Raw genomic sequence first — 25,389 nt, 5'->3', positions numbered from 1 at the left:
CCAGAGATCACAACCTCATTACCACAATTAACAGAACATGCTGGAGGGACAGGTTCATCTCCCAAAGACTGCCCATACTCTGGAATAAGCTTCCCATTCATGTCAACCAGAGCACCTCACTGGCTGTCTTCAGGAGAAATCTTGACAAGTGGATGGGTAACAGAAAGTTCACTCCAGGGTTCATTCCAGTTGCACTACTGGATATGGGCACTGTGAACTAACATCAGGTGCCATGGTGCCAGTGCAATTTTTGGGGGGCTAGGCTTGTAAAGACTCCATAGCCATTAGCATAGTACACACCTATGAAGATAGAAATTTCTACGTATTGCAAATTAAGGGGGATCTCATAGAACAAAAAGAGGTGCGATTGTAGTGTGCTAAAGGGAAAATAAAGGGAGTATCTGGATAATGTGCATAAGTTTAGAAAGATTGCTGTTGAGCAGTTATTTTTTGGTGGCATCTCCAGAGCATGGAAACTTTTAGTACAGCTTGGGCAACAAAGTAGAAAGCATTGTTGCCAAACGTAGTGAGCATATAGCAAGAAAAATAACCAGAGATCCTGTAGAGGCAGTTGGCGATATTTCAGAAATTTTATGAACATTTCTTTTTTTTAGCCTATCACATTGCAGGAAAAAGTTTTGAAGTGAATTATCCATTTAAGGTCACAGAGGCATTCCATCTCACTGAGATAGTCTGGTTAAATAATTTTGCTGTTATGAAAGAAAAGCAAGGTTGACCAGAAGTGATTTCTGTAATGGCAAGTAAGTTCACTGTGGAAGGTGTTCGAACCCATTTTAGATCAGCAGCTACTATTTCAGCCTTTATTAGTTTTTTCCCCTAGACTGTGAAGCTGCTACCTGAACATCTATTCATATACCTTTTTTTGAGCAGTAAGGTGTAGCAGGATTTGATTTTTTTCTAACAATTTTGCAGTTCCTGTAGTCAAAATGCTTACAAAGAACATCGGTCAGTTGACAGAGTATCCTTCCCCTTTTAGCAAATGTTGCAATATACCCTCTTCCCCTGATCCTCCTTGCCTTTTTTGGGGTTTTATGTATAGTAAGCTCTAATTGGTTTATGTTTGTTGTGCATTGCTGATGATATTCATAGTTTTCGGCATACTATCTGTAACCTTTTAGAACAGGGGCTGAGGGGTGGCAGAGGCATTTGTAATTACTGATAAAATCTTTCATTGACTAATAATTTATCATTTGTGACTGTCATGTTCATCTGATGTTCAGTACGTAGATCGAACCTATGTGCTCTCAATTGTTATGAGCTCAAGCGGAGTTCCTTATAAAGAGAGTTGAAGCGCTCATTAACTCATTGTTTTTTTCTGATAAACAGTACTCCTTTGGTAGGCCCCTTGGAATTGTCCATCCGCTAGCAATCCTTCAAGGCTGAACAGAAACGTTCCCTATTGGGGAAGACCTTCCACTGTGTATGTTTTTCTTGAGGAAAACTTTTTTTTTTTCTGATTGCAATATTGTGTTTAGATAGGAAACTTGTTTTTAAGCACTGTCATTGCATTTCTAAGGGAGTTTGTATAGCTGCTTGTGTAACCTTTTTGTATGAAAAAAAAAAATCTGCTTTGATTGAATTTTCAGTTAGGTCTTGTGCATTTGGAGCAGGATACTGTGCTTATGGGGACTATCAGTTGTTTACTTACCTCAATAGCACTTGTTTTTCTACCTCACATTTTACTGACTGATCCAGGCTCTGCTTAGCAGTCGAACCATCACTAGTCTCCAGAGTTTTATTTTATGTCCACAAGAAGAAAAAAGTTGTCAGGAAGTCTTTGGGGGTCAGACCGACTCCTATTTTGCTTCAGCCATGGGTGGGGGGTGGGTTACACTGCTGTGGCTGCTTGTTTTTCCTCAAGCCACTCATCTTTTTTCCCCTGTTCCCATTGGCGGGCAAGGCACAACCACTCTTGTTGATCTCAGGGAAAGGAGCAAGTAAAGGTTCTTCACTCAGCTGGGATAAGAAACCTTAATCTGGGGCTTCAGTGCCTTCTAAGAGTGTCATTTTTCCAGGGAGCTTCCCAAAAAAAGTAAACCTAGTGAGAAAACCTTTCAGTCTCCTGTTTTTATTTCTATTGACAAGGAAGATTTACTAGGATTTGCTAGTGAATTCATTAGTGCATGTTCTGTACATTCTTATTCCGAGTTCCCTCTCTCTCTGATTTTCAGTCAGAAGAGCAGACATTGTGGGGGGTGGGTGAACATCAGGATTTTCTTCTCATTTTGAACATTCTGATTCTGGGGAAAGTATGGTTTCAGGTTTCCCTTTGGCAGATTCATCTTTTTCTGACACTTTATCCAAGATAAGAGGTTTTTCAGTGGGATTACAATGAAATTCCTGTGGCACAGAAAATATATTATGATTTGTTACTTCTGGGTAAAACTGCAGCTGTTCTCTGGAGTTGCTTGCTTTAGAGAATGTTTTTCTCACTGCTTCTAGCTTACCTGATAATCAGCCTCCTGCCCCTAGGAAGTCCAACGGGGTTATACAGGATACCTCAGACTTGTAAGTATCCTAAAACAGACCCTGCTATGATTTATGTGTCTAAATCTGCTTCTGCTAAATGAATTATTGCTGCTAATCTCATTTCCTCTGATAAGAGTGGGGAAATCATTATAGAAGTTGAGGAAGAAAATGTATTCTTTTAGTGTTAATGGTTTTAAACTGGCAAGCTCATGTGCTAAAGTTTTTACTTTCATCTTTTGAGAATGTTTAGAAGTAATTGCTAACTGACCTTCTGAGGTAAAAAAAATACTTTAAATGCCCTGCAGCATCTGTTTCTCATGTAACTAAGCATATTCAAAAGTGGGTTTATTACGCTTCTCATTCTTCCTCCAGGGCTGCTGCTTTTGTATCGGTATTAAAAAGTTTGGCTTGGCTTCTTTCTCAAACCTTCCAGAAGATGTTAAGACTGAAATTTTAAATTCTCCTTTAAATAAGGAAGTTCCATTTGGCCCTTCTACAGTTGAGTTGCTAAAGAGGTGTGATGAAAGGGGAAAAGTTGATTCAAGGTATAATTCAAATTTTTCAACCCTTATGTTTCAGAGCAAATAAAATTTCTCCTCTTCCTCAGTTCTCTCTTTCATTAAGCAATTTGAGCAGCAAACAGATGTCAAACAGGATTTTAAAAGGCAATGGCAAGGGGGATCTAAAGAAAGGAAAAGTCTCTAAAAGTCAAGTATGGCCCTGTCAGTCAGCATGACTATTTGTCTGCTTAGGCTCTTCCCACCCTGGCAACATTTCTGTCTCTCTGAGGTGTTATCTTCCTTTGTGGCACCAGATTGTTGCAGATAGATGTGTTTTAAGTGCAGTCCATCGGGGTGCACTTAGCAGTGGGAATTCCCCCTCCTTTCTGGAGATTCCTTCTTGCTCAGTGAGCTACGTCTCTCTCTCCTGCACCAGCTTCTGGCACTAGAAGTTATAGAGCCAGTGCCTTATTGCCACGTGAGCAAAGGCTTTTATTCAAGGATTTGTCTGGTACCATAAAGGGAAAAATCCTGGAGACCTACACTGCATCTTTCCTTTCTAAATCTTTTTATCAAAATTCCATAGTTCAAAATATTATCCATTCGATCCCTTGTACCCCTGATCCCTTCTCTAGCTGTCATGGTTTATTTTTATTTATTTTATTTTGCATTTGTTGACCGGGCTAGTCTAGCTGGATACATGTCCATTTTCAGTAGAGGCCCGGGGAGAAAAGCTCCTCAACAGAGAAAAAAGACAAGAAAATTGTACCAAATAAAAAGCACTTCAAAAACAATGCTAGTAGGACAGCCAACAAAGAATACATCAGGTGGACAAATTGTAAACAAAGGAATGCAAATAGAGATAGAAAACATTTGGAGTCCTGATATTACAAGACATACCATGTTGAAAGAATTACAAAGAGGACCATCATTGAATATAAAAATAATAATTTTTTTTTTTTTTTTTAAGTAGTTCAGTGGAATTGGTAAAGTTAAAGTAGTCAGATAGTACTATAGTAACGTAGTAAAGAAGTTGAGGTTAAAAGAACAGGTGAGTGACTGGAGGCAATAAAAGTTTCAGTCAGGGTTAGTACAAGGGCAGCGCTATTGAGATTTTAGGAATTTTTTTAGATGCTTCTTGAAAGTGGGTGTAAGTGCTGTAAGTTCGCTTGGAAGCTTGTTCCAAATAGGTTCAATTGAGTTGGAGAACAAACAGTCCCCAGCTTTGTTGTGGGATTTATGGTAGGCTGCTAGGAGCTTTGTGGCTGAGTGCAATGAAGAGAGGTTTTTAAAAGGGCTAATAAGAGTGCAGAGTATTGTAGTATTTGAAGGCTGATAAGATTTTGTGAGTGATGTTAAGTTGCTGTAACAGTAGTTGATTTTGTAATTCCAGCCAACCAAGTTGTTTAAGATTTATACAATGGTGGGTACGAAAAGGGGCTCCTGTGGCAAATCTGGCATTTTGTTGTTGTATGAAGTTGCTAGTTTATTGAGATTAGATTTAGATAAGTTTGTAAAAATAGGTGAGGCATAGAGAAGGGTAGATAGGTGCGTCTGTGCGATGGTAGCTCTAGCTGAAGCAGTGAGGTAAGGGTTTAAGCCTATATAGAGATCCAAGTTTTCTATTGACTGACATGATGGTTAAGTTAATATGAGAATCGAAGTTAAGATTATGATCTAATGTGACACCTAGTAGTTTGGTAGTAGGGTCAGAGGATATTATTATGCCATTATTAGATGTTATATTGAAGTCAAAAGTAGAGGATTTCTGTGTAGATGTAAATAGTAATAATTTAGGTTTTTTGGGATTAAGTAGGAGACAATATTGATAGAACCAATTTTCAGCTGCTGTAAAAACTTTTTGGGTAGTAGTCTGAAGCTCAGCTGGGGAAGATTCTGAACATATCAATGTTGAGTCATCTGCATATTGAATGCAGGTGGTTTGTGGAAGGGACTTATTTAGATCATTAATAAAGATAGAAAAGAGGAGTGGTCCAAGAATGGAACCTTGTGGGACTCCGATTTTGATGGGAAGCAGAGAGGATATGTGATTGTCCCAAAGAACTGCTTGCTGCCTATTTTCTAAGTAGGAATTAAACCACTGGATTGCCTGGGAGTCTAATGCCAGAGATTCAAGGATGTTTAGTAAGAGTTTATGGTTAACTCTATCAAAGGCCTTAGAGAGGTCTTAAAAAGAGAGTTCAGGACAGCAAGTTGTTATGATTTTTATTAATATGGTCTGTGAATGATAAGAGTGCAGTAGTTGTGCTGTGATAAGGTCTAAAACCGTGTTGGCAGTCTGCTAGAAGATTGTTTTGGAGAAGATGGTCAAGCAATTGCCGGTGGACACATCTTTCCATGATTTTAGCTAAAGGAGAAAGTAGGGCTATGGAACGGAAGTTGGAGAGTTCGTTAGTGTTACCCCCCTTATGAAGAGGAATTATATGAGAGACTTTCCAGAGGGATGGGATAAAACCTTCAGTTATGGATTGATTTATTAAAATGGAGACAGGATAGGCAAGTACTCCAGCTGCAATTTGTAGATACTCTGATGGGAGGAGGTCAGCAGAGGGAGAACATGGTTTAAGTTTCCTAAGTAGGGTGTGGATGAGATCTGTTGAGACTGGTTGCAATTTGAAAGAGGGGGGTTTGTTGTTCAGGAAGTAAGGTTCCTGGGTGGATCTAGGTGGCAAGGTCTTAGCTAGGGATGTGGCGGTCTCAGAGAAAAATTTGTTGAAAGTGTCAGCAATTTGGTTGGGTATACTCTGAGTGAGTTTAGAAGGAGTGGGTGTTTTAGAGTTACCTGGATGTAGTAATTTGTTGATACCTGACCAGAATTTCTGAGGGTTTTGGTATTGAGTGTGTTGGAATTTCAAGTAATAATTTTTCTTGTCTAGGAGTATTCATTTCTTGGTTTCATTTCTAAGTTGTTTAAAGGTTTGGTAGTCAAACATGTTATTAGTGCTATGCCATTTGGCCCAAGTTCTATTTCTCTGTAACATTTTGTGTTTGGTTTCTTTGGTTAGCCAAGGAGCAGGCTTTGCTCTGGTTTTAATTGATCGAGGGGGGCATGGTGGTTGAGAATTTGAAGGAATTTGTTGTTGAAGTAGGACGCTGCCTCATCAAGAGGTAAGTATTTTAGGGGAGACCAATTGCAAGCTTTGAGCTCTAATTGGAAGTTTGGTTGAAATATTTCTTGTTCCTGTTTGTTCTGAAAATTGTATGCTTGGGGATAGGTTTTTTTTGTCTGGCAATATAAGTGGGTAGGTGGTCATTGATATCATAAGGTAGTATGCCTATGGTATAAGCCAGGGGGTTACTATTGGCTAGAATCCAGTCAAGGGTGCTCTGTTTGGAGTAGATTTATTTATTCTAGTAGGGACGGTAATGGTTTGATTGAAGCCATAAAGGTTTATGTGAGAAGTTGTTTTTTTGGGAAATGCAACAATTCCAATCAATATTAAAGTCTCCTAGGAGAATAGTTTCCTGGGGGAAGGAGGTGGAGAGCCAGCTCAGTATGTTTTCAATGGTATTAATATTATTGCCTGAGGGGATGTAACAGCAAATTATGTAAATGGATTTATTTTTATTAAGCTGTAGTTTGGTGATTGAGATTTCACTATTACTTGGTGATTTAGTATCTAGCTGGGTAACCAGTAATTCAGTTTTGTAGAGTATTGCTACACCACCACCCTTTTTGATTGGACGGTCAAGTCTAAGGATGTCATAACCCAGTGGGATTATATCATTATCCTTAGTTTCTGATTTAAGCCAGGTTTCAATTAGGCATAAGATATCAAAGTAATGTAGATCAAGTAGGGCATGCAGTTGGGTAATTTTATTATTTAGGCTGCGAATATTTAGGTGGGCTATATGGAGAGAGTTGGGTGTGGTGGTAGGATTTATAGATATACATGGAGGGATATTAGGGAGGTAGTTGTTTGGGCCTCGGTTAGGTTGAATTGTCGCCATAAAGGAGAAGTAGCTGCTGGTGATTGTGTAAGTATTTGGAAAGTTTGGAAGAGATTGGGAAAAGTTTCTTGTTTTGGAAAAACTTGATATGTGTAGTTCTATGGAAATGAGGTATGAGGTAGGAAGATGAAGATGTTATATTGCTGTATGTTTGTGGGGTGTAAACACAGTGAGGAGTAGTTTGTTTTACTGTCAGCTGGGATTCAGTTAATTTTTTGTTTTCATAGAGAGTGAGGCTGTAAGAAATGAGAAGAATGTTTAGGAGTAAGAAAGAGGAGAGTAGGAGACGATATTTAAGAATGCTTGGTTTATACATAGCAAGGGGAAGAGTTGTCCTAGAGGCAAGAGATAGTTGAGATAGGAAAATAGGGGGTTAATAGGGTGGAGTAGTTTTACTAGAGGAAGGGATTGTAATAATAACGAGTAGGCGGTATTAATTGTGTAATTAGGTGAAGATGGCTATTGGTGGATGTAATAGGGGGTTGGGTTATTGTGCTATAAGGCTAGGACCCCTGGGGGGTGGGTGGGAATTGGGGGTAGGGTAGGGGAGCGGAGTGAGCCCGCAGGGAGAACGGAGTGGGTAGAGCAAAGGAGAAGTACAGCCAGAAAAAAATAGGTCATTTGGGATTACTCTTAGGGTCAGGTAAGCTATCCCAGAGAGAGGAGAAAATGAAGTTGAAGGATATATACTAGGTAGAACTATGACACCTGGAGGGTATTTAATCAGTTCAGGAAAGGACTTCACTTTAAGGGGCTCCTACAAACTACCAGGAGTACATGGGACAAGTTGGGAAGGCAGGAAGGTTTAAACATGTATTTCAAGTTGTAGGATATAAAAACTAAGTCAGCTATTATGTTAGGGATAAAGGTTTATATTCTTATTTCTTTTCATTTTTTGAATTAAGTAGGTGTAGGATGCAGAGATAGGGAGAAATCCACTGAGAGGGAAAGGTAACACTGCAAGACGTACTTAACAGAAAATGAATTAGAACTGTTTCGGAGCGCTAGGGATTTCCATTGAGGGAAAGAGATTAGAAGTGTAATACTGCCACCTAGTTGCCGTAATAAGCAATTACTTCCCAATATTTCTAAAGGTAAAAGAAAATCGGGCAAGGGAGACAAGGTAAGCGGGGGTAAAATAAGGAATTCTAGACAGTGGCAAGCTGCTGGCAGACACTAGGCAGAGCCCTATCCTAGGACAGATATGTCACCAAAAAATGTTCAAAAAGGTAAATAGCAGCAAGAAAGGTGCATACATGCAGCCATCCTTAGGGAAGGTGCTGTAAAGTGTTTCTCGATGGAGCTGCTATTCAAAAAAAACTCGAGGAAGCTTCAATGGTAGGGTGGTCGGCAGGGCAGGTATCAGCTACAGGAGAGGACTAGGATACACAACAGCAGGCGAGCTATAATGAAAGGATTAAAAAAGAATAATTAGGTGACAGTGTTAATCTACAGCAGTTGAAAGAGAGCAAGTAAGTAGCTAGTTGAGAAATTTTAACATTGAGGGAGACAACTACAGTTGGTTCTACAGAGAGAGTATAGCAGTTAAGCATAAAAGGTGTGAGGGAGATTATGAGAGGTATTACAGTAGAGAAAAAGGGCAGCACAGGGAAGAGTAGCTAGAAACCGTGTATACAACAGCCAAGAAGGTAGAGACCTATAATGCCTCTAGAGCTAAGACTTTTACATTGAGCAAAAGGGTAGTTCCTTTAAACAGAAGATCTTTACATAGAACATAAGGAAGATTATTTTAAACAGTAATAATAATGGTAAAGCAAGATTTAAAGGATGCTAGAGGCATTCCCACTGGTCAGCATTTCAGGTGTGTTTGTATGATTTGCATTGTCTGGTTTACGTCATCAGTTCTCTGTCTTACTGTTTGAACCTTGCACTGCACCAAAGTCATTTATCGCAAGTCATTGCTTATTGCATACTTCATCCAAACATGTAAAGATGTAAATGCCTTGAACTGTCTAATCTGTGCAGAATCTTTTCTGTCACCTGTTAAAAGTCTTTAGCAACTGTTCAGAATCTTTTACTGGGTCTGGGTTTTGAAATCAACTTTCAGAAGTCTTCTCTCATGCCTTTTCATAAAGTTGTATTCCTGGAATGTCTATTTAGATTCTGCTTTTGGGGGGTGGGGCTTTCATCCTCCAGATATTTCAACAGTTCGAGTTTCTTCAATCAAAACCAGGTATCTGCAAGGAAATTTCCCAAGATCTTGGGGTACATGGTTTCAATGAGTTTCATTCTTCTCCTGGCCGTACTGCACATGAGAAAATACAATTGTATCTTGTATCATTCTGGATTTTAGTAACTACACTCTTTGTCCTTTCAGATCCTAGTTATGAAACTTGTAGAGAGAGAGATTCTATGGGGGTAGACCAGATCTTATGCAATCCAGATCTCCCATTCTTCTTACCATCCCCCCTCCTTCCCTACAGTTTGTCACCGCCGCAGATGTATCATACCTGGAGTGGTTAGCAGTTTCAAGAGAGCCAAACACAGAGGTTCTGTGGAACTCTCAAAACAGACAGTTGCACGTAAATGTCAGAGAGGAGATGTCAGTGATCAACATTTTGAAGTCCTTAAAGCATCTCTGTTCCCCAGGACCTGTACAAGTTTAGAAGCCAACACCACAGTGATGTGGTATGTAATCAAGCAAGGGATATCAGATTATCTTTGAAGACTTGCTGTGAGAGCCTGGGAGATAGCAACTCAACTTAATTTGACTCTTCAGGTTTCATACATTATGTCTGAGCAAAACCTATTTGCAGACAAGTTCAGGAGGATCAGGACAAATCCACACAAATGGAAACTTCATCCTGGGGTGTTCTAAGAATTGATCAAACTGCGGAGAACACATCAAGTAAATCTATTTGCCTCTCTTCAGAACAGACAACTAAGGAAATTCTGCATCAGGACTCCTTGCAAACTGGTGTAGAAGACAACTGCTTACTTGTCCCACAGTTGGGAATGTTCCTGTATGCCTTTTCACCATTATCGAGTTCTTCTGAAGATCCAGGAGGACCTCCAAAAACTGTTCTTTTGACTCTCATTTGACCTCAGCAACAGTGGGTTCTCCCTTCTTTTCAATCTGGCCAAGGGCAAATGACAACAGGCTTCCCCACAGACTGGATTTACTCACACAAGACAGGGGTTATTTGACATACCGCAGCCTGAAAATTCCTCAGCTAATTGCCTGGATGACAGAATTTTAGTACCTTTTTTCTGAGGAGATGCAGGGGTGCCAAAGGAGGTGAAAAAAATGCTACTGTAAAATTATATATGTACAAGAGGAAAAGATTTTCTAGTTGGTGCCAGTGCAAAAAACAGGACCTTCTTCAGGCAGATCTGTTTCTGGTTCTTGACTGTACAAGTTACTGTCCAGTGGTCTTTTGTATTACTCTATCAAGTTGCATTTGTTTGTTAAGCTTGTCTGCCCTTGGATTCCTCCTCCCTCTAACCATACTAAAGTTAAACAGGTTTTGAAAGGGGGTGTTGCATATCCACCCATCTAGAAAAGGGGATCTCCTTCTTGGGATCTGCACTTTGTGCTTGAAAGACTTACTGTTTATCCATTTGACCTAGCTTGTCGGACTGAATTGAGGTTCTTAACATGGAAGACTGTTTTACTCATTGCTCTGACACCTGCTAGGAGAGTATCTTACTTACAAGTTCTGATGGCAAGTCAGCCTTGCCTCATTTTTCACAAGGACCACATTTCTTTGAGAGTGAATCCTTCTTTTATGCCTAAAATGGTCTCAGAGTTTACTTAAGCTAACACTGTTCATGTCCCCGTCTTTCCTGATCCCAAGAATAAGGATGAAAAGATTATTCCCGCACTGGATGTCAACAGGTGGCTCAGATACTGCTTAGACAAACCTTCAGCCTTCAGGAAAGCGGTTTGTCACCTACAAAGAAAAGAAGAAAGGACAACCAGTGTCAAAGCAGACTATATCCAGGTGTTTGTCTCATGCTATTGCCTTTTGGTTTGCTCACAATAATAAGCCACTTCCCAGGCAGGGTTAGAGTTCATTCTACCAGGGCCTAGGCTTCAGCTTTGTCCTTTTGGAAAGGACTTGATTCTAAAAGTATTCTAGAAGCATAAATGTGGTATCTGTACATACTTTTACAAAGCACTATAAACTAGATTCCTTCTCCGGGTCTAGTACAGGCTTCACTAGCAGCATTCCCCAGGAATGCCTGGACCCTCAGCTTTCCTCCTCCCAGTCAGTCTAAGCTATGATAATCTACCCGTATAGCTAAGGTACTGCAACAGTTATCAAATGCTGAACATAGTTTAGTACAGTTGTGTAAGTAAATTTGCTGTAACAATACATGTTTGAATAATCACTGTTGCAGTAGCTGTTCCCTCCCTCCATCTCCCTTTGTTTCTGTTTGTCTTTGATGGCAAGATGTAGTCTTCTCTGTTGTTTTCCTAGCCTTGTCCTTCTTGTAGCTTTTAGGCTCCCTGTCTATTGGCAAGAAAGCTCTGAAGAGCTTTGTGCCCAAACCTGATGCTGTCTGGTCTCATGGAAGGTGACCTGAAAGTTTTGGAAGCTGGACAGTTGTATCCTTAGCAGGATGTAACCCGTATAGCTAAGGCTACTGCAGCACCGATCATTCGAACATCTCCTGTTGTGCTAAGTTTATTTACACAACTATACCATTTTCAGGGTCATCTCCTGCATATAATAGTTATTACCATTACTCTCTGACTTGTCATAGTTTCCACACTGCTGATGTAGATTGATTTTCCAGATGTCAGGCAGGTGTGTATAATTATCTTATTCCTGGTTTTGCATTTTTGTTTCCTGCATTGCATTATGGGTACCCTGAATGACAGTATTTCACTCCAGCAGCAGCCTGTTTACATTTGGCAGTTATACTGAAAAATTTGTTTCTTGAACAGTTGTTTTAGTATAATGCTGTGACAGGCAGGTGAATAGGTACATAAAAGACAAATAAGGTGACTTGAGTTACTTGTAGAGCAAGTCTGCTGGTAATTCTGAACCTGCAGTTTAAAGGTTGTAATTGAAGGCTCCATGAATGCGGCGTTTGGTGCATTACTGTTTGTAAACTCCTGACAGAATGTATTTTTCAGGCACTGCTTCTGTCGATTTAAAAGTTAACCAATTCTTATTTCCTTTAGGATTCCGATGGAACACCATGTAAATCATCTAAACAACATAGCAGACTGCAGCCAAATACGAACAAAGTGACCTCTCGGGAGCCAGCAGTGGGATCAGCACAGCCGAGCACAAAATCACAAGGAAGTCAGGCAGCCAGTCATTACATTAGTCATAACAAGTCACAGGTTTGTAATTGTTTTAGCCTAAGAGGCATTGCAGTTCTTGCCAAGAATGGTGTTTGAGAAAATAGAAGGGGAAAAAATAATGTGAAACTGTTTTGCAAAATAGCGGTGACAACTTGGTTATTTTGCTAGCTAAGTGTATGCAGTGTTAACGAATATGTAATTGGTTATACTACTGTTTTGTCCAGTGATTCACTACTCAGCTGTGATCATCTAAAGTTACTGTACATGACAGCCATGTATGATTTTTTTCCTAACTGCTGGGACAGAGGAATTGTCATGCTTTGACTCAGTGTTTAGGCCTTTTTTAGTTAACCTTGATTATGGACAGAGACCGACTATAGTACTACTGTGGAAATTGTTTATCTTTACAAATTATGCAGTAACTGGGAGGTGTGTTACTGGATTATGACCTTTCTTTTTGGAGAACTTAGACAGCAGTACTTTAACTCTGTTCAGCTGGATCAGTGCTATATCCTCCTTAACAAAGAATTAAAAAAAAAATGCAATTATAACTACTTGGCTTTTTCTGTCTGTCACCAGTCAACCATTCTTTGTTTTTATGAAGTTCAGGATCTCGCTGCATAAAGATGATGCACCCTAATACTTCATTATCATTTGGTGTGCATCTGTATGAAAGTGGCCTTAACTTCAGTTCAGCTTTGTCTTCTCATAACTTCATGGTCATTGCTTGTCTAAGAGGATGTTTCATTTGTATGTAGATTTATTGATTGTGTTGATAATTTTTATTCATCAAATTAGAAGTATCTTGTTTTATAATTTTGAGGAACTAGTTATAGTAACCTTTGTGGAATTATTGGGACAGTAATTTTGTTTTTCTAACTCTGAGACCTTTTACAGAAAAAAAAATAAAATTCTTAAATATAAATCAAGTTGTAAGAATCCCAAAAATTATTCAGAGGAGAGTCATCTGAAATCTTGGAATAACATATGAAATAAAGAAAAAACTTGAAGGAATTATGGAAGTAAAAGTTAAGGTTGAAGTTTTCTTTGACTTCTTCCTTAAATTGAGAAATACTTTTGAAGGCTTCAGTTACTGGGTTAGTGCAGTCTTTCTAAAATGGTGAGAAATGAGCCATTCTTTTTTAGGTCTGGGGGATAGCACCACCACCTGTTAATGCCCAGAAGGAACCTCGACTTTTTAAAAGGTGCATTTAGTACAATTTCAGTTTCTGAGCCTAGATAAGTATATAAGAAGAAACCTTTAAATATCTAATTGTTAGTGGTATTTCATAGAACTGCTTCATGGTTTGAAACTGCTATTGAGTACCTTATTGCCAGTCGGGTCCTTGTGGGTGTGCAAACCAGTGTAAGCATTGATGCAGCTGTGGGTACCAACACTGACAACTGTCAGTAAGTATAGTTATCCAGGAGGCCAGGCTCCAGAACGTATGCCTGTTTCAGTGATGCTGATGCTGGTCTGGCATAGGTCTTACGCACCCATGCTTTCCAGATCCATGTCAACTACCTCCTCTTAAAATAAAAAAATAAAGAAAGAAAAATGTTTTTTTATCTTAGCTGAACAGACTGATCACATTTATAATATTGACATTTCTAAAAATGTTCACACTATCAACTGTTATCGCACAGTCATTTGAAAACCGACCGCAGCATATTTTAGACAGAATTATGCAGTGGCATCTATGTAGTTCATGAGATGAAAAGTCATAGATAGGTTGATATATTGCTGACAGTTTAGTTTTAAAATGTTAAATAGTAAAGTTAATGGGTGTCTGATTTTCAGAAGTGATGGTCTTGCAGCTAGTATTACCAGATTACATCAAAGTTAAAGGAGGAAGGGACCACAATAGGAACAAGGCAATGCATGGCTTTAAACATCACGTTTATTGATTATTACTAAACAAACTTTTGCTGACGTTTCCATTAGTAATTAATCACTTTAAATATTTTAGTATCAGTATAAGGAAAATTTAGTTTCTGTGATTCAGTTTGAGTTGAAACTTATAGGTAAGAAAGAAATGGGATTGTGTCGGGTTTGGGGGTAGATGGTTAAATTAGTAAGATGGTGTTTTGTTTAGATTCCTTTTGAGTTGCAGTTCTTTTTTTATTGTTGAAAGTGTGGAATGCCTTCACAGTAGTATGTGGGGTTGCTGCATCTGTGCTTTACATTTATAAGAGAGAAGTATGAAGTAAATAGGTTCATAGGTTGATACTAGGCTGTCTGCCGTAGGGCATTTATAAGCCTAACCAGAGTGTGTTTGGCTTTCGCCACCCTTTTAGATTAGTTAACTGTGCCTCTGTATAGTAGGTCACAGAAGATAGCCCTTTTAAGGTTAGTTTACTGTGCCTCTGTCTAGTAGGGACACAGAAGAGATCCCAGGGGTAAACCTATGATCTCCCATCCACTCATCAAGATTTCTCATGAAGAGGGTCATTGAGGGGCTCTGCCTAACATGGATTGGGATTTTTTTCCAGAGTGAGGGGAGCCTCTGGGATATGAATCTGTCCCTCCAGCATGTCCTATTTATTTCTGTGATGAGGTTTAAGTCCCTGGAGCGTGTAGCTCTAAGGGATTTGGATTTCCTGAGGTGGAGCATGTCCATTAATTCTGGTTTGGACATGGCTTTATACGTCAGGCACAGATCACCTCTGAGTAGGTGGTAAGCAACTGAGTAGAGCTAGAGTTTCTTTAGCCTAACTGCGTAGGGCATCTGTTTGAGTCCCTTGATCCTCTTGGTGAGGTACTTTTGGGGTCTTTCCAGTTGCTGCAGGTGTCTGGTAAGGTATATCCCAAATGGGGCATTGTATTCAATTATGGGCCTGATGAGTGATGAGTAGAGGGGCACAATGACCTCTCTTGATCTAGATGTGAACCCTTTCGTGATAAGGTGGGCTATATAGAAGGTCTTTCTAACCACTTTGGCAACGTGATTGTCAAAGGAGAGATTGCTATCTACTTGGGTCCCCAAATCCCTAATTAGTTCTTCCGTACTTAATGAATTACCACCTATGTGGTAATTTGTGGGCACTTTGTTTTTCCCAAAGGGGATGACTATGCACTTTTTGGCATTTAGCTTTAGGCCTTGGCTCTGGCACCAGTTATCCGTCTCTGTGAGACTCTTTTGGAGGATGCTTGTGTCAATCGGCGAGTCAATTATGGCACCTAGTTTGCAGTCATCTGAGAACTTGGTCAGCCATAGTCCTCCCGTGTTAGCCTGTACCTCAGAGAAATATATACCGAACAAGAGAGGTCCCAGGACTGAGCCTTGTGGGACGCCACTTGTAACTGGTTTAGAGTCTGACATGGCACCTGCAATTCTGACCATGTGGGTTCTATCCCTGAGCCAGTTTGCAACCCATCTTGTGACATAGGGGTTGATATTTAAGCTGGTGAGCTTATTTATGATGCCCGAGTGGGGTATTGTGTCGAAGGCATTTGCAAGGTCCAGGTAGGCTGTGTGGACTACCTTCCCTTCATCTATGGCCTTGGTGACTGTTTCAAGAAATCGACCAGGTTCAAGAGGCAAGATCTGCCCTTAACAAAGCCGAATTGGTTAGGATCCAGTGTTTGGAGGTTCCCAGTGTCTTTGTTTATGAGTTCCATGATGATACGCTCCATAGCTTTGCAGACCAGGCTAGTCAGGCTTATAGGGCAATAGTTTCTGGGGTCCGTTGTGGCACCACCTTTGTGGAGTTGGGGCCACTGTTGTACGCCATTCCTTGGGTACATATCCTGTAGTAAGGCTGAGATTGAACAGTGACTTTATGTGAGGGTTCAGTTCTTCTTGGAGCTCATGTAAGACGCAGCCCGGGACACCGTCCAGTCCCATTGATGCTGTGTTTTTTGCTTTGGAGAGGGCAGCTCTCACCTGTGCATCTGTGATGTCAGGGAGGCTACACTCTGTTGGGATAGATATTTGCTCTTTTGGGGGGGGGGGGGGGAGTTTGCACTGAACCTGTCTGCCAGGATGTTGGCAGTGTCTGTGGGTTCAGTGTATTTTTTGTCATTTTGCACTAACTCAGAACATATCTGGGAGTTGCCACCCAGGTTCCTGACATAACTAAAGAAGGCCTTGTGATTATTTTTAGCGTCTTGTGCAATTTTTCTTTCGAAGCTGGCCTTAGATAATTTTATGAGGGATCGTAGTTTCTTGCTAGTACTGATCAGAGATGCCTTCCCTTTTTGGGATTTTGCTCTATCATGTAGTAGCTTCCTCCTTCTGTTGTATAGCATATTTATGGCTGGGGTCCGCCAGACAGGTCTCCTGCCTTTGGAGGAGTGAGTCTTGGTTTTATTTGGGATAGCACGATCCATGCATTCCTGTAGGTGTCCATAGAATGCGTTTGTAAAGGATTCTGCGGTTTGGGCCGTATTTTCCACTGGCCCGGGGGCTTTGAAGGATTCCACCTCGGTTTTGAGAAGTGTGAAGTTTGCTTTTGAGAAGTTCTTCACCGTGGTTTCCTTGGCTGGGGGTGGGGACGGGATATGGATGTCCAGTGAGATTAATTTATGGTCAGATCTTACCAATGAGGGGTATACCTCTGGTATAGAACATAGAGTCCCCATGTTGGTGATGAACAGGTCCAATATGTTTTCCTCTCTTGTGGGAGTGGTGACCAGTTGTTCCATAGCATTTGAGTTTATAAATTCTAGGAACTGTTGGGCAAGGGTGTTGGGGCTTGAGTAGTGCTCCCATTTTATGTTTGGGTAGTTGAAGTCACCCAATATGATGGTGTTTGGAGAGACCTTCATATTCTCCAGTGTTCTCAGGAAAGCTGAGTGGGGTTCCTGAGTTTGGGAGGGTGGTCTGTAGCAGGCTACAAACTGAAAGGCAGTTTTGCCCACTGTTAATTGCACATGGATGGTCTCCGATGCTTTGTGCAGTGCCACTAACTTGGAGGTGTGGGTATCTTTGAATATGGATACTCCTCCTCCTTTTGTGGTTCGGTCCGAGTTTTGGGGCCGAAAAGCATGGTATGAGGTATAACCTGGTAGTGCTGGGGTGCTCTCGGGAGCCTTGAACCAGGTTTCTGTTACTGCACAGATATCGATATTCTCCATACTGAGGAAAGCCTCGAGTGCGTGCATCTTGAGGTTTAGACTTCTGGCGTTGAGCAGCATTACCCTTAAGTTTCTTTTTCCTTGTGTTGTCTATGGAGGTGGGTTTGTCTTTAGAGCCTTGCCTAAAAAAGGCACTATGGGGGTGGCAAGAGCCTTAGCCAATATTCAAAAGCCCAGGGGTGACAGGTGCAAGCCGTCCCTAGCGAAGCAACGTGGCTTGTCGAGCATGTCATCCCAGGCTGACAGACACTGGATCCCCTTTGAATGACACCAATACTTTAGCCAATTGTTAAAATTGATCATTTTGTCTTTATACTGTGGCATCATTCTTGGTGAGGGTAAGATGCTACTCAAGGTCAGGGTCATACCGGCCTGAGCTACATGATCAGAGAGCTCCTCTATGTCTCTTTTCATGTAGTCCAGGGAGGTACGTCTCAGGTCATTCACACCGGCATGGACAATGACGGAGTCATATTTGTACTTGCTTTAGAGTGACTTGAGTTCTTGTGTTATGTGACAGATCCTGGCACCCGACAGGCAGCTTACAGTGACCTTCTCCTTGTTCAGCCTGGTGAGTGGGACGTCAGTGTGTCTGACAATAAAGTCACCTATTACAAGTGTATTAGGTGTGTTGTTTAGCCTTAAGGGCTGTGACTGTGTGGCTCACTGACTTTGTGAACTATGTGATATGTGGGTATTGTTGTGGGGTAGCGGCTGCTTGGAAGTCTGCTTTGGAGGTCTCTGCTGCTTGGGCAGATTTTTATTTAGAGCCTCCGAGTATGTTTTTATGTGTTTGGTTTACTGTTGCGATAGGTCTATGTGAGACTGGATTTGTGGTGTGTGTGGTTACCTTCTCCTCCTGACTGACTGCGCCAGTACTGGGTTGAGAGAGCTCAGCCTCCAGTTTGGCTATATAGTTGCATCTCTCACATATATTTGAGCTTGTTGGGAGGAGGAGAGGGTGGTCTGTGTACATAAGGTAGTTGTAACATTGCCTCAAGATTCCCAGATTTGCCAGCTGGACTGAGAGTAAACCCGAAACTGACTTTTGGACATGCCAGAATAGTATAAGGAACTACTTTTTGACTGATCAAAAAGGACCAATAAGGAGCCAAGTACTTAAAGTGAGTATAAGAGGGTGTAGTGCTTTAGTTTATTAGTGCTTACTTATAAGATTACTTATACGAGCAACTGCAGTGCTTTAGAATGAAAATAGAGTGCTTACTTTGAGTTTAGAACAGTTCTAAGGGAAAAACTGAAGAGCAGACTTTGTGGAGCCGGGAATACTTTAAACCCATTTAAGTGGCGCTGTCCGATGCTGCTCTATGTGCAAAATCATGCAAAGATATGTTAAAAATGAGTACAAATTATTTTGGGATGCTTAATGTGAACATTTAGCTAGAACTTTCTAAAATTTCAAGTTTTTGTATTTATAGTTAGAAATTGCCAAAACTGCTTTACAGCCAAGACAGGTTTAATTAGCCTCATTTTAAGAGATTGCTGCTTGTGTGTGTGTGTGTGTGTGTGTGTGTGTGTGTGTGTGTGTGTGTGTGTGTGTGTGTGTGTGTGTGTGTGAGACCTCTCAACTGTCTAGGTTTTCACAGAATCTCCAACTTTCTGCTTAATATTTTTGGCCTGTTCTTGTTAATGTTTGTGGTTTTCTGGCAAATCATTGAAGATTGAAGTCGTTAAATGATGGCAGACATTTGAGGTTTAGATTTTATGCCCTTCATAAAATGCATGCAGATGCAAAATCTGTTCTATCAACTGTATGTCTTTATAAGAGCAATATTTAAAATCTGTCCCTGATTGTGTGCCTTTGTCCCCGATTAGTTTATACCTTGTCCAGAATTATTGTGCTAAGAGGTTGAGATGTATTTTATTTGTGTCTATATATATCTGTATTGAGTAGTTTGCTTACAAATTAGGAACTTTATGCACATTTCTTTAACGTTACTGATTGTGTTTTTCTCTGCAGCCTCAGCAGCATAGCACAAGATTGTTTCGTCCTTCCAGTAGGGGTGTCCATGTTCAAATGAATGCAAGTCATAGTGCACCTGCAAAGAACCAACATCATCAGGGACATCAGGGTAGCAGATTTTACCACAACAAAAGAAGGAAACATAAGCAAGAGATGCCTGCAGCAGGTGTTTGTTGATGAGAATAAATTTGATTGCCTGACTTTGTTTTCTGATCGTGTTAATGCAGCACACTAAATTGCCTGACTCCATTTCCTTATGGTGTTGATCCAGCACATTACAGACTGCTCTACTGAAGCGACTTTCGGGATCTTCCAGAAATGCTTGGAAATGCTTTGGGGCAATATTCATACTTTCTGCCTTTTACAGAATTGGTTGTGAATAATAATGGATACAGCAATATATCTGAACTGAAGAGCTGGTGTCCTTTCAAAAATAAAGTAAAATAAAAAACTACATTTAAACAGTATCCCATCAGCTTGGGAAAATACAAATACCAAAAACATAAATTAAAAAAAAAATCACAAAAAAACTGCAGAAAAAAAAAACTAAAAAAGGAAACGAAAAAAGAAAAAACGATCACACTGACAACTTTATTCCCTGCTGAAGAAAACTGAGCATAATTTATGCATGGATACAGTTTCTTTTACATATTTACTATTTTATTGTGTATATACAGATGGCCATATTGTAAAAGTACATTTGTAAAAGTGACTTTTGTAACACTTTTTACCTAACGTTTAAATTTAAATTAAGAAATTATATTGTATAATTATTCATGATTAGTTTTGGAGCCAAGAATGCCTGCAGAACTTACCATCTTAAGTTGTCAACAACTTTCACAGTGTATGTGATGATGGCAGTCTTTTCTAATGGGACTGGTTCACTCATTGCTGTGCAAATCTCTAAACAGACTTTCTTTTGTCAAGATAGGTGCTTGGAGTTGATACCAAAGGTGAGTGTGGAAGCAGCGGGTCATGGCAGGGAGCATTGTATATTGGCCATATGTCTGGGGAAAGCCCCCCACCCCCTCAACACACAAGTAGGCATGTAACTGTACATGCCAGTGTCAGTATGAAAATGGTTGTCCTGTGTTTTTTTTAACAGTTTTCCCCCATTATGTAGCATCACTGAACACGTATGTTTCTTACTGACAGTCATTTTGCCTACAAGTTTTCCATATTTTTCTTTGCTTAACTTTGGTCCCCCAGGCAACTTTTTATTATCATTTCACATTTCTGTTTCAGTTTAGTCAAAAACATTTATTTTAAGTTGAAGACCCATTCTCATGTAATACTTAATATCTATGATGTACCTTTATAGTTACCTGAGTTGTGTAAGTGGACTTGGGACCAGACCGCTCTTGTGCAAGTGAGTACTTTTAATGACTTATTCTGCTTGGGGTCCATATGTGGCATTCCAGATTGCTTTGGTCTGTTTAATGTCAAGGTATGCCTCAGTAATGGTAGCTGTGTCTAGAGAACTACTTTATAGCAGAAGGTTTAGAAAGAACCCTTGAACAAGTCCAAGGAAAAATGTTGACTTGTGCTGCTTCTTTTCTAAGGAGGTGCATCAGTATGACTGCTAACATATGTTGCCTGCATATCAGTGAGAGGACCTACACTGACTGCAAAGGCTAATGTTGGAATCTTCACTAAAATCAGCTGTCACATCTGACATAGGACAGAAGGAGAAAAGTATCATGAGTGCTGTCAGTTTTAACTTTTCATACTGTTATTGTCTTTGAACCTGTAGCCTAGATGGGATCAAACAGTGTCCGTCGTTTCTGTAGCTGTTAACTACTTCCCATTTCCCTTTTTCAAATGGGAAAAGGAAGTGTCCTTTTGCTACAGTTTGTTTCATTAAAGTTCATTTGGTTACACCATAAAAGGAAGTGAATTGCAATATAACCCATCACACTCTCTTCTGCCAAGTCTTCTAAATTTGTTGGAAAAAGTAGTCTTTCTCCCATATGTTAGTGGTCGCAAGTCAAGTGCTAGATCATTATATATCTTATTTGCTCCTGACAAGTCCTCACAGGGGCGGATTACTCTCATGTGTTGAAAGCCAGATGTCTGAGCTTGACACAACTTGAAGAAGCCTGACCCAAAATGGCTGGGTTTAGGATGTCATGGATAGGGTACATATTCTGAATTGTTTAGTCACCGTGTGGTCAGCTCAAACTCCTCTTAGCTGGTTGCAGAGTAGCTGGCTCAGCATTGACTGCATCATTGGTAGCGTGGGTAGCCAACTTCATGCCTGCTCTGGTCCGTGTTGAATAATGTGTTGCCTTTTCATATCAGCCATTTGGTTGTCCCCCCACCCTCTGCTTTACTAGTTATAGCTGTGGAACCTGCTGAAAGCCTGAACCCCCTCCTTTTGAGAGTGGGCATTCTTTTGTTGATTTGGAATTTGAACAAGTAAGGGCCATATGTTTCCCATTCTCTACAGAAGCAGTAGGAGCCAGACATTGCCTTAAGGTATTGTCCTTTCTAATGGCAGCCCACATTCCTTGGGACTCCCATTGCCATGGTGGATAACTTGATTTGCAGCATCAGTCCTTTCCCAGTGCTGTAGTTGCAAAAAAGAAGCATGCAGGCTGTCTTCTGAAAGTGAACTGTCCAGAGTGGCCTGCTCTTGGTTAAAGAGACTGCTGTTCTTCACAAGCTCTGCATCCAACAAGGTAGATGGAATTGAGCTGTAGACCTTTTTCTGTATAGAGTGCTGGGTTGTGCTGCCCTTCCTTTGGTCATTTCCTCTAATTCTTAATCTGCTGGTGAGGTTCTACATAGAAGGGCCAAGGCTTTTTCTTGTAGCCCAGCGATGGAACAGAAGTTCCTTCTTTTTAACCCATTGAACCACTCTATCCTAAGACAGTACTGGTTCATGTGGTTTGAGCTCTTATTCTGTGATAGGATCATCACCCTTTGTCCAGATGTATTGCTGCTGCAGTAGTCTGTCTTCTACTTCCAGGTATCCCTAGTTAAACCTTCACATTCCTGGAGGTTGCTAAGAAGACTTTTACTAGCCTTATCTTTAGTGGTAGTTGGAAGGCATATTTCATTTTTGTTGAAAAGTGTGCTGCATCTCCAGTTTGTGGACCTCTGGAAATGTTTCGCCTGCTTCAGGCTTTTTCCTGTTGTAGGCCTTATGTCTACCCATTTCTCTCTCAAAAACAATATATATATATATATATATATATATATATATATATATATATATATATATATATATATACACACACACACACACACACACACACACACATGTGTGTGTGTAGAGAGACAGAAAGAGAGAGGGAGATACCACTGGGATGTGCATTTCTTATATTCCAGCATATCATAATTCACTGAAAGGCAAAACACTGTCTAACGCAGGCTAGTTGAGCAGTTTTTGAATGTTAGCTTTCTGTTCCTGCCACAGTCAAGAACGCCTCTGTGCTTTATGATCTGAACACCAAAGTCAACATTTTCACTAGTAGACCACAGCTCAGCTGTCTTAGTATAGTTAGTGTTTGCATCCTGCACTGTGCTTTTTCCAAATAACTGTTATTTCTGTATGGCAAATTTCTGAGCTCTTCTGTCTTCGTGTTTTAAAAAGTTCTAATTTATTTTTCTTAAACTATTTCTCTTAGTATAATTGTCATTTCTTCCTGATTTATTTTAATTCGTTTTATTTATCTCTCAACTTTCTCTACAAAAGATAATTGTAGGGAGGGGCACATCCTTTACACTGTGGACAAGCACATTCATTCGTGGTTCTAGCATCATAGGACAACTGATTACCTGGTTTCATTTGCCATAGTTAAAGTGTCAGGCGTGCTCTCGAAATGGAATGACATCTGCAGTATCTTTATAAAGGAAAAACTGCATGGCTGTTATCCTGTACTGCGAAGGCTAGTTCCACTTGGGAGGTAGCAGTCTGTAGTGCTTGTTTCCGAAGTGTGTCTTCTGGGGATACTTGACTCATTGCAACCTAGGTACTCAACATCTTTACTGAGCAATATAGCTTGTACCTTTAGTCCAGAACCTTTAATGCTGCAGGGCATGTTTCCCTGGATCATACCTTTGCTGGCTGTTTTTTTCACCCTTTGAGGTTTGGAAGGTCTATTCCATGCATACGGCCCCACGAACCAAGGTACATCTGATAGCAGTACTCACTGTGTATTATTCAGTAATTCAGGAAATCCTCTCAGTATGACTTTATAACCCTTTCAGTCTTGTTAAGGATGATTAAACTGTTGTGGCTATGTTTTGAAGCTTACAATTATAAAGACTTATAACTAGTGATTCCTGCAAGTATTACCCCTTCTAATGGGATTAAAGAACTTGCAGTCTTGAAGGTGTATGCACCTCTTTTGTGGACTATGGAGCCATTCATTTCATTAAGGCATGTGTTCAAGATTTTAAGAAAAAGCCACATGAATGAACACAATGAGGATATGTATGTGTGTTCCAGCCACTCCAAAGGGCCCTTAGATGGTTGCTTGCCTTTTTGAGTAGGATATTTTATTAAACATTATAGCTGATTTCCCATGATCCCTCCTCGTGTAGAAAGAGCATTTCAGTATTTTTTTTCTGTATACATTTCTACTTGATTTTGCTAGATATTCATTCTACTGTCCTTTTTACTTGAACCTTCCTCATTTTTTTGAGAATTAGCTGGGGAATGGTGGGCATGAGACACTGCTGTTTTATAATGATGCCAGTGCTTATGTAATGCAACACTTCTTGCCTTGTCCTGCTTCACTGCATTCATCATTTGATGTGTAGTACAAGAGCCTGTCTCAGATGTGTTGTTATGATAAGTTAGTTTGCAGAACTGACTTGATTTCTGAGTGTACCAGACCAGTTACTTTTCAGAGGTAAAGTATGCAGACTTTTCACGTCTGCTTTTTCTTAAACATTGTCACTACAGCAATCCATTAAACATTTTAGTGTCCTTCCCAAATGGTTACATTTTTACAGAAAATTACAGATAAATACCCACTTTTGTATAACTGTGTCAGTTTTTTTTTTATCTCCAGTCTCAGTGTACCAAGATTGTTGCAATATTTAAAAGGAAAAGAGCTTATTTATTTTGCTATTGATTAACAGGTGATAATGCTTTTAACCCTTGTGTAAAATGGGCTGTTACCTATTGTGTTATTTATTCTTCTGGGGAAAAAATCTAATTTTACCTGTTGATGGAAGCGTACTGAAGCAGCTTTTAAAGTTAATTGTTGCCGTATGTGTGAGCGCTGCATGCTTATGTTGCCTTTTCATACTACTATTGTTTTTTCAGCAGTTGATTTTCTTGTTCATAAGTGCCTGCACTGTACACAAAAAGGAAGAAACTCTGCTTCTTCTTTCACATTCATGATGGGAGAATTTTACCCAAGTGATGCAACAACACTGAATCTACCTGAGCTACTACTCAGGGGACAAAAAATCTGGAGCTGGACTCCAGATTGTCATAAACATTAATGTGGTGGTGATAAAATGAGGAGCTTTGAGGAACAAAATGCTAGTCTGCAAACCATGCTATATAAAGAGTATTCTGCAACTGAGAAGGCTGTGTTTCTTACGGGCATCATTCTGACTGCCCTTGGGCACCAGCATCATAGTCTGAATCAAGTCCAATACCTCATTGAATGTACTGCAGTCTGATGCATTTTCCTCTATCTTATGATGGAACATGTTTCACCAAAAAAAATTAACTGCCTGGTGGGAAATTCTTCTTACACTTCGCTTGGTTGTACCATATTATTAAGATGAAACAGACAATAGTGATAGCTGGATAAAGTTAAGTGATCATTCAGTTTCGGGTAATATTGTTTCATGCAACTGAAAGTGTTAGTGCATTTTAATATGGAGAGCTCTGTGACTGTCACCTTTGATAGTGTATAAATGTCTGCATGTCTCATTGCTACAGGTGCATTCAGTACATACGGTAGTTGCCTGCAGGCAGCCATCTGCCTGGTCAACCTAACTGCCAGAGGCCTACACATGTTTAGCATGCACTAGCTTCACCTTGATGCAAGAAAGCAAGCATACGTAATAGACAAAAAAGACTTGTCAGTTTTTACCAGATTCAGTTTTTGCTGCA

At 40.2% G+C, this 25,389-nt stretch overlaps 1 protein-coding gene across 1 annotated transcript in view; it reads left to right on the top strand.

The window, feature by feature from the left end:
- Positions 1 to 24,301, top strand: part of TENT4B (terminal nucleotidyltransferase 4B) — a 771,840-nt gene extending 747,539 nt beyond the window's left edge. Inside the window, exons 11-12 of the mRNA XM_044081982.1 lie at positions 12,118 to 12,282; positions 19,302 to 24,301. Of these exons, the coding sequence (XP_043937917.1) occupies positions 12,118 to 12,282; positions 19,302 to 19,481 (345 nt within the window). The 3' untranslated portion in view covers positions 19,482 to 24,301. The remainder of the gene's footprint in view (positions 1 to 12,117; positions 12,283 to 19,301) is intronic.
- Positions 24,302 to 25,389: the final 1,088 nt, after the last annotated feature.

Source organism: Protopterus annectens, chromosome 8.part1 (genome assembly GCF_019279795.1).
Source record: "Protopterus annectens isolate FY-2018-M chromosome 8.part1, PAN1.0, whole genome shotgun sequence".
Classification (NCBI taxonomy): Eukaryota; Metazoa; Chordata; order Ceratodontiformes; family Protopteridae; genus Protopterus; species Protopterus annectens.
This window is presented reverse-complemented; position numbering and strand designations above follow the sequence as displayed.